Genomic DNA, 10,000 nt, shown 5'->3' with positions numbered 1-10,000 from the left:
TTTTATTCCTCTAACAATCATATTTAATGTAAATCAAATCTTATTTACTTATCCATCAACAATAAATTACTTTATTTTCGTAATAAAATTTACTTCATATTTACAATTATTTTGTTTTTTCTTTCTCATATCTAAAAAAAAAAGAATTATTTTTTGATTTTGATTTTTATATTTTAAGGACTTTTTTCAAACCACTTTTCTTTTCAAGTTCCATTTAAGTCTATATTTTATGTTATTTTCATTTACTCCACTCTTTTTTTTTTAAAAAAAAAGGTATTTTCTGGAAATTAATTTAAGCTAAGAACATTGCCTTTTTGAATGTCTAACTGTCTTTCAGCTTGTACATTATTATAGTAGACAGCCAAATAAAATATCCACTTATATCAGTGTTTTTCAGCCATCTTTTACCTATGGATCCCTTTGATTCCTATTTTAATTGAACATACCCCAATAGCCATTTTGATGTTTAAAAAATCATAATATATTTTTGTAATTAAATATTATTAGGAATTGTATTTAAAAAAATTGTAAAAATACTTTTTGAATGGTAGAAGTCTAACTAATTTACTGCAGATAAATTTTAACAACAAAATCATATGTGGACCCCCTAGGTTGAAAACCACTGCTCTATATATTCATTTATACAAATCTACCTTTCCATCGATTTAACTATAAATCAACCTTTCTAGCTAGCTAAACATCTTTGCTGAAATTCAATACAAGCTGACTATTGAAGACCTATATATATATATACATAACTAATATATTGTATGTCAGTCATTATTGAATATCAATCATTGTTATTGTACGCAATAATAATGGTTTTTCCCATTAGTTTAAGGACACAAAATTAGAAGAAGGCTTTAAGATTACTGAATGACGATAACAATAATGATAATAATGGTTTCGAATTTTGTCAAAAGGCCAGCAACCTTAGGGAAGGAGGTAAGTTGGTTACAGTGACCCCCCCCCCCCCAGCACTAAACTGGTGCCTCTCCACTGCATTTCTAAGTTGTTTATATGTAACTAAAGAAAAAAGTAACCAAATACCATAAAGGTAAATGATACTGAGAACATATTTGGCAAGACTCTGCTAAAGACTTAAAATGTATTGGAGAAGGACATGAGATTGTGTGGCATTCATTCTTCTCTCAATGAAAACTAATGGTTTAAGCAAAAAGAAAACTACTAAAATAACAAAATAAATAACAATAAGGATTCCTAATATAGGCACAAGGCCTCACTTTAGTCGGAAGGGGAGGCATGATCGATTACATCAAACCACCCAGTCTGTACTTCACTGGTACTTATTTTAATGAATTCAGAAAGAGGAAAGGCAGAGTAGAGACTGGTGGGATTTGAACTCAGAAAGTAAAGTATTGTAACTAAACACCATAAGGCATTTGAAAGGAATATACTGTTGCATGTACAGACATAAACACACATTTTCACGACTAAAGTTTGGATTCAGTGGTGTGAAGATGAGCCCAGGGAGGTTTGAATTCTCAATACCGTCGATTTAATAACAAACATCTTGCCAATCAGTGCTGTTTACAGCCAAGTGGACTGGGATATTTGAGGGTTAAGCACCTTTACTGCAGACTGAAGAGAACATTTATTATATGTATGTGTGCTGCCACAATAAAATGTACCTTGTACACTTTGTAAGGGGTTGAGAGAGTTTTATAAGCTTGTCAAAAACATAGCAACTTCACTAGTGCTGGTGCCATGATAAACTGCATTCAGTATGCTTTGTGGAGCAGTTTGTAAAGGGCATTCGACAGTGGAAATTGGGTCAAAATGAAATATATGAGATGTGATCCTCTGACCAATCCAAGAAAATAATAACTCAATAAGAACTGACACAAACTGTGGCAACCCATCTGATCCATGATTTATATTCATAAATATATATATATATATAAAATAATGATATGCAAATAAATAGAGAGAGCTGTTCATATGTATATGTTCATTCATTCAAAGTTGATGATTGTTACTTGGAGTTTTTCGTGTATTTATTGAGGCAATAAAATGCCTGAATAAATGCATCCGTGAGAAACTCAGAATAGCAACAGACTAAATCATCAGATTTGAATGGATAAATAAAAAAAGCCAAAACAGGCTTTTCAAACACACACACACACACACACACACACACACACACATACAAGTGTGAGTGTGTATGTGCGTGTAAGTAGACAAGATAGGTAGATAACACAAATTATTTGAAATAAAATATATTTCATATCTGATGGTACGTTTGGCTGAATATAGCTGTGGGTGATGGATTCCCTCCATCTTACTAATACCTGTACACAAACACATAAATGAAGAACAAGTATTCAGATTAAAAATAAGTACTAAAAGCACTGAGATTCATTAAGTATCTAAAAAGCTCTGGATATTCAGTTAATTAATAACAGGTTTTCTTCTATTGTTTTGAGAGTTAGCAATCATATACCAAATCGATTTTTGTGGTCTTGAAGAATGAAATTCTTCCAAAAGTATGGTATTCAAATACAGGAAAAGTAAGCAAAGAAAAAAAGAAAAGTAAAATGGGTACTAAATTTATAATGTTAATAAGGGAGGGAGTTTCTATATATATTCACTTACCTTGATCATTGTACTAGCTAAATCACTTCCAACAATTTCACTACATTTTTTTGAAAAAAATGTGAACCACAAAATTTAGTGAATGAGTTTAAATATAATCATTTTGTTGCTTAATATAGCTGTAAAATCTCCTTCAGAAAAGTTTTGACTGTCTTATATGAGCATACACACACATGAATATATATTTTAATGAGATCGACAGAGGTAATGAAAGATCTTCTAGAAAGTCACTTGATCTGCTCAATCTAGCAGCTAAATCTCCCAAAACAAACTCCCAACTGTTTGTAATATGAAACCCTATAAACCCTTTAAACCAGCAAAAAAAAAAAAAAAAACTTGTCTACAGTTACAGAACCTTCTCAGTTTAACAGCCAAATCTATCCTTAAATAACTCTTTGCCATTTCCCAAATGAAGGAAGACACAGCAATATCTGGTTTCTAAATGATCCAGTGACTGCATCCTTGTCATAAGCCTGCTTGAACATAATAGTCTAAAGCTATTCAATGCCAACTACAATAACCTGTCACAGAATCCAGTAAGGGATCAGCTATGTAGTCACTTTTTGTGCTAAAGGTAACAGCCAAATATCTCTCGAATACACCTTCCTGTCTCATAGGGAAAAAAAATCACACTAAGAAAAATCTAGAACATCATAGGTCTGCTGGATCAGAGCTGACTTGAGGATCAACAACATTAAACACTGCTTCAAACTAAAATTTTATTTTACAGTAGCAACAATTAGAACTTTGCCTGTCTGTTTTTGCTTTTTTTTTTTTATATTGTTTTATATCTATTTATCTAAGACATCATGAAAACATTAGCTTGCCTATTGCTGAAGTAGTTGTTTTCACAGACATGGCTGTCCTTTCCTACTGCTAAGCACATATCTAGGGCAACCAGAGTTAAGTGGAAATCAAACAGAGGAGGTGCATGTTGCTATTGCAATGTTGCTGACCTCCAGATTTGTTCTGATTCCCGACTGCACAAACCCGTGACTCTAGCTATTCCAGTTGTGACAGTCCTGTATCTAGGATTACACCAATGTGTTGTTTCCTTTTTTTAAGATGGTTGGGTGTGATCTGAGAGAAATTTAAGTGTTATTTCTGGCTTGTTAAACATCTGTGTTGAGACTCCCTTAATGGTTTAAGAAATCTATGTTGATGTGCTAAAAGAAGAATGTGAATCAATACTTTAAATAGACAACTTATATAGGATAGCTTCTTTCAATTTGTTGAGAGACGGTCTAGCTCCTGTAGTTCAGTTATAGAAATGAATTGGCTCCATAGATAAGGCATTGGACTATCAGCTCATAGGTCAGCAGTTCAAATCCCCAGCTGGGGATTTGTCATATTACTGAATTTTGATAGTGTTAACAGCAGGTATAAGCAGTGTTGATGGTAGTGGTGATGTTGTAAGTAGCAATATTATTTTATCAATCCCTGGAAAGTGGAAATGTAAAGTAAATCTAGGCAGGATTTAAATTCAGTCTGTAAAGAGTTTTAAATAAATACTGCCAAGTATCTTATTCACTTCTCTATCCATTGACTTAACATGACATTTCATTTAAAATTGGCTGATATGAGAGATAAAAGGCCTAACTTGAAACTAGTATGATTGAAATACAGAGTGTTGGGAGTGGGAGGCAAGGGTTACTGAATACTGTAAAACATTTAAAAGCCCAATGTTTCTCCAATTTCTCCAATTCCACCATTCTATATAATAATGTTTCTAATACAGGAACAAGACCAGAGATTTGTGAGGAGGTCTTAACTGATTTCATTGTCCCAAGACTTAAGCGATACTTTATTTTAGTGACCCTGTAGGGATGAAAGGTAAAGTTGGCCTTGGCGGGATTTGAACTCAGAACTTTAAGAGTCAAAAGAAATACCACAAGGCACTTTGACCAGTACTCCAAAGATTCTGCCAATCTATCACAACAACAATAATAGTCCTTTCTACTACTGGCACAAGGCCTGAAATTTTAGGGGTGGGGACCAGTCGATTACATTGACCCCAGTGCATAATTGGTACTGAATTTATCAACCCTGAAAGGATGAAAGCCAAAGTCGACCTCGGCAGAATTTGAACTCAGAACGTAAAGACAGACAAAATACTGCTAAGCATTTCAGCCAGCATGCTAACGATTCTGCCAGCTCATCACCTAATTATTGATAATAATAATAATAATAATAATAATAATAATAATAATCTTTTCTATTATAGGCACAAGGCCTGAAATTTTGGGGGAGGTTGTAGTCGATTACATTGACCCCAGTGCATAACTGGTACTTATTTCATTGACCCCCAAAAGGATGAAAGGCAAAATCAACCTCTGCAGAATAATAATGGTTTCAAATTTTGGCACAAGGCCAGCAATTTTGGGGTATGGGATAAGTCATTTACATCAACTCCATTGATCAACTGGTGCATATTTTATCGACCCTGAAAGGATGAAAGGTAAAGTTGACTCAAGTAAAATTTGAACTTCAGAACATAAAGATGGACAAAATGCTGCTAAGCATATTGCCAGCTTGCCGTCTTAATAATAATAATAATAATAATAATAATAATAATAATAATAATAATAATAATAATAATAATAATAATAATAATAATAATAATAATAATAATAATAATAATAATAATAATAATAATAATAATTTCAAATTTACGTATAAGGCCAGTAGTTTTGAATGGTGGGGTAAATCAATACCATTGACCCCAGTAGGACTGGCACTGTATTTTATCAACCCTGGAGAGATAAAAAGCACAGGTGGTTTAAATTCAGAATGTAAATCGGTAGAATAAATACCACAAAGCCTTTCCCACTGTTCTTAGTACAACACAAAACATTTATATAGAAGAGGGTATGGTTGATTGAACTAACATCACAATATTACTAGCATTCTTTTCAGTTTCACTAGCTCCTGGATAAATGAAAGACTAAGTTGATCCAAATAGAATTTCACCTCAGGGCTAAGAACAGAAATCCCTTAAGTGCTCATCCTCATCATTTAACGTCCATTTTCCATGCTGGCATGGGTTGGACAGCTCACCAAGAGCTGGCAAGGCCAGGAGCAACACCGGGTTCTATAGTCTGTTTTGGCTTGATTTCTACAGCTGGATGGATGCCCTTCTTAATGCCAACCACCTTACAGAGTGTACTGGGTACTTTTTTTACATGGAACCATCACCAGTGCTTTTTATGTGGCACCTTCACTGGTGCTTTTTTAAATTGAGGGGCCAAGGTGGGGGGATCTTATGCTGAGTATAGGAATGCAGCATATAAGGATAAGTATAAATACATTAAAGAGAAAAGTAATACTAAGATCTGTAAAATATTGTTAGGGCATTTTCACATTACTTTTGTTAATACTGAAAGTCTTAAATATATCTAATTTATTTTGATATCAGAAAGGAAAGTATAATAATAATAATAATAATAATAATAATAATAATAATTCTTTCTGCTGGAAGCACAAGGCCTCACATTTGGGGGCGGGGATTAAGTCGATTACAATGACCCCATTGTGTAATTGGTACTTAATTTATCGACCCCGAAAGGATGAAAGGCAAAGCTGACCTCAGCAGAATTTGAACTTAAACAAAGTGGCAGACGAAATACCACTAAGCATTTCGTTCGATGTGCTAACGATTCTGCCAGCTTGCCACCTTAATAATAATAATATTAATAATAATAATAATAATAATAATAATAATAATAATAATAATAATAATAATAATGGTTTCAAATTTTGGCTCCAGGCCAGCAATTTTAATGGGAGGGGGTTAGTCAATGCCATCAGTACCAGTACCTGACTGGTACTTTATTTTATCAATTCTGAAAGGGGGAAAAGCAAATTGACCTCAGCAGGTCTGAACTCGGAGTGTGAAGTGCCAGGATAAATGTTGTAAAGCATTTTTTTCTGATGCTCTAACGATTCTGCCGATCTACTATTCTTTCTTATAACAACAACAACAATCCTTTCTATTATAAACACAAAGCCTGAAATTTGGTGGGGACAGGGGCTAGTCAGTTACAGCAATCCCAGTATTCAACTAGTACTTATTTCATCAATCCCGAAAGGATGAAAAGGAAAGTCCACATCAACAGAATAATGTTGATGATGATGATGGTGATTAATTACACAGGCATGTTTTGTGGGGAATGGGTATAACTGGTTCAGTCAATTTCAGTCCCTCATTGGGGTTTATTCTATCAAAACCCTCCAATCCTTCCATTTACCCCTTGGAAGGATAAAATACATCATGACTAACAACCGTGTGAAGGTAATAACAATAAGGAGATTCCTGTATTTGCCCAAGGGCAACAAAAATAGAACAATAAAATACATTATTGGACAATAGATAGACATACATGAACACAAGATGTGATAAACCTTTCTTACTCCCATAGAAAAAGGATGATGATAAACAGGAAAATCCCTTGAATAGGGTTTAGAAAACAGTCCTAGAATTTCTATGTTTATCTTCCATGGAATATTCCAAATGGTAGAAGATAGAATAAAAATGTTGAAAAATAGTCTCACTAAAAAATTTTCAGATTCTAGTATTATTGCGTAAAAGACTTCACTTTCGCTCGCTCGCTCACTTGCTCTCTTTCTCTCTCTCTCTGTTAACTAACAACGAAAGACCATACAAAATTATTAATAAGTATTTCCAACTTTGGCACAAAAAAGAAATCACAAATTTTTCAGAAAGGTGGTGGAGATGTGTGGTCTATTGAATAAAACCTGTCTGTTTGACTGGTAGTTGTTTTAATGGACCCAGAAGGAGAAAAGTAAAAAAAAAAGGACAATGTTAGAATTTGAACTTGAAACATTTTGGGATGTAAAAAAAAAAGTATAACATACAGTTGAGACATCTAGTTCCCCACTATATTTTCAACTATAACACCAATAATAATAATAATAATAATAATAATAATGATTTGAAAGATGGCTGAAAACTTGTGGATGCCTAAGGTTACAGGTAGTAACTCACAACCTACGTAAATGTTACCAGGAATAAGACCAAACCAGAGTCAAACCAAAAATAATAATGTCTAAGTAATAATAATAATTATTATTTCTAAAAAGGGCACAAGATCTCAGATTAGGGGACAGAGAGGTGATTAAACTGACTCCAGTACTTGACTGGTATTTTATTTTATTAACCCTTGAAAGATGAAAAACAAAGTTGACCCCAGCAGGGTTTGAACTCAGAATATAAAGGCCCAGAACAAATAAAGGAAGATATTTGTATGGTACTCTAACCATTCTGTCAATCCACTGCTCTGTGGCTACCAATAAAAATAATAATCATGGATTCTATTGTGAACATAAAGCCTAAAATGTGGGGAGACAGTGAAGGTAAGTCACTTGATCCCATAATATGACTGGTATTCTATTTGGCCAGCCTCAGAAGAAATGAAAGTGGTTTCTAAAATTTGTAGGTATTGTAATTTGAATTAGACCAGTGAATAGCTGGTTCTTACATCATCGACATCTCACAGATGAAAGAGCCAAAATGACCTTAGTGTGATTTGAACCCGGAACCCTGAAGCATGGAGCTAAACACGATAAAATATTGAGTACAATGCCCTATAGCTGTAGATTTTCTTAATAATAATAATAATAATGGTTTCAAATTTTATCACAAGGTCAGCCATTTTAGGGGAGGGTACAAGGCAATTATATTGACCCCCAGTGTTTCACTGGTACTTAATTTATCGACCCCAAAAGGGTGAAAGGCAAAGTTGACTATGGCGGAATTTGAATGTATAATAATAATAATGATAAAGATGAAGATGATGGTGATAGTGAGGAAGATGACAATGATGGTAGTAATGATGACGGTGGGATGATGATGGTGATGATGACGGTGGGATGATGATGGTGATGATGAGGTGAGTGATGATGATGAAGACGATGTGTATTTTGGAATTTATGATAATGGCTTCTTATACAGAGAATTCCTGAAACCTATGATTTGTAAAGAGAATATGTGAAACTAAGATGTTCGTGCCTTCTTTTAAGAGCCATAAAGAATTCATCCGAATGAGAAAGGGTCCAACAAGGAATCATTATTGATTGCAGATGATTCAATGAGAACCTTAATACACACGTGTCCCTCTCTCACTCATTCTTTAGTTATATATATATATATATATATATATTTTCATACATTCGTTTATTAGTTTTATTTGCTGGGCTATGGGCATACTAGGCCGTAACATACATATTTATAAATGAACACACACACAAAATTAGATACATTAAGATATATAAATATAAAGATTAGGTGAATAGAGAGTTGAGAGATGAAAAGTTAAATGCAAGAATATGGAAGCAAAAACCAAAACGGAAGAAAAACTTACATCACCAGCCAGTAGTCTCCATGGTGTCTGTCTTGAGACAGACTTCACATCTTCGTGGGTTATGAATACAATCCCCATTTGTACAGTTGTGTCTTAGTAGACACATACATTGACAGGCGACAAAATTAAGAATTAATAATAACGCCAAGGCCTCGACGACGGCCACAACTAACAAACAGGAAAAAAAAATCACTTCGAATTACTTAATTCCATCCATATTTCAATAGAACATGGAATGATGACGCCGACGAGTAAACTAGTTGAGAACAACTGACTAGATAGAACGATAGTTAGATCGATCGAGTACCACTATCGTTTAGCTGCGTGACGTATAAAGATATGTATAACTCTGTGTGTATATGTGTGTGTGTGTATTTCAGAGGATAAGGTGCCTCAGAAACGTCAAGTAGAAGCAACTCTGAGACTTGTTAGCTACATACGTATGGTGTATGAGTACACATGAGTATGTGTGCGTGTGTTAGGATACGACGTGATGTATCATACAAACACATTTCTCACGCACACAGCTACACAGCTAAATATAACATATACACATACATATATGTGTGTGTATATATATATATATATATATATATATGTATATTCACATAGACAGACAGCACCGTTTCATAAATGGTTAGAACTAGGTCAGAAAAGGAAGTGGCGGCAGCAGCAGTAACGGTGGGGAGGAGAAGAGGAAGGGAAGGTGGTGCTAGGCAACTGGTAATGGTAACAGCAACAGCAGTGGAATAGCAGCAACAATGGCAGTGGTAGTAGTAGTAGTAGTAGCACCAAGTGTAAGAGATAGCAGTAGTAGTCGTAGTGGTGGTGGTGGTAGTTAGCAGAGGCGGCGTGCCTCGGCAAGAACTCTATAAACACTAATAGCACCGGACTGCAACGTTGGGCAACGGAAAGTCACTGACTGGAGGGTGGGTGGGGAATATAGGGTAGGGAGAAGGTAAGGGGCCCGGTCGGGAGAATACCAGGAGATGGAGCGAAGTGTG

General features: G+C 34.6%; 1 protein-coding gene across 7 annotated transcripts in view; it reads right to left on the bottom strand.

Moving 5' to 3' along the window:
- LOC106876396 (uncharacterized) overlaps window positions 1-10,000 on the bottom strand; it is a 206,092-nt gene that overhangs the window by 66,014 nt on the left and 130,078 nt on the right. For 2 of the 7 annotated variants that reach the window (XM_014924920.2, XM_014924925.2), the window contains exon 1: window positions 8,997-9,578. The exons of the other annotated variants lie outside the window; for them this stretch is intronic. In XM_014924920.2, coding sequence (XP_014780406.1) covers window positions 8,997-9,074 — 78 coding nt within the window. In that variant the 5' untranslated portion in view covers window positions 9,075-9,578. Of the gene's footprint in view, window positions 1-8,996; window positions 9,579-10,000 lie in introns of those variants that run through there. 7 annotated transcript variants of the gene reach the window in all.

This window comes from Octopus bimaculoides, chromosome 14 (assembly GCF_001194135.2).
Source record: "Octopus bimaculoides isolate UCB-OBI-ISO-001 chromosome 14, ASM119413v2, whole genome shotgun sequence".
NCBI lineage: Eukaryota > Metazoa > Mollusca > Cephalopoda > Octopoda > Octopodidae > Octopus > Octopus bimaculoides.
This window is presented reverse-complemented; position numbering and strand designations above follow the sequence as displayed.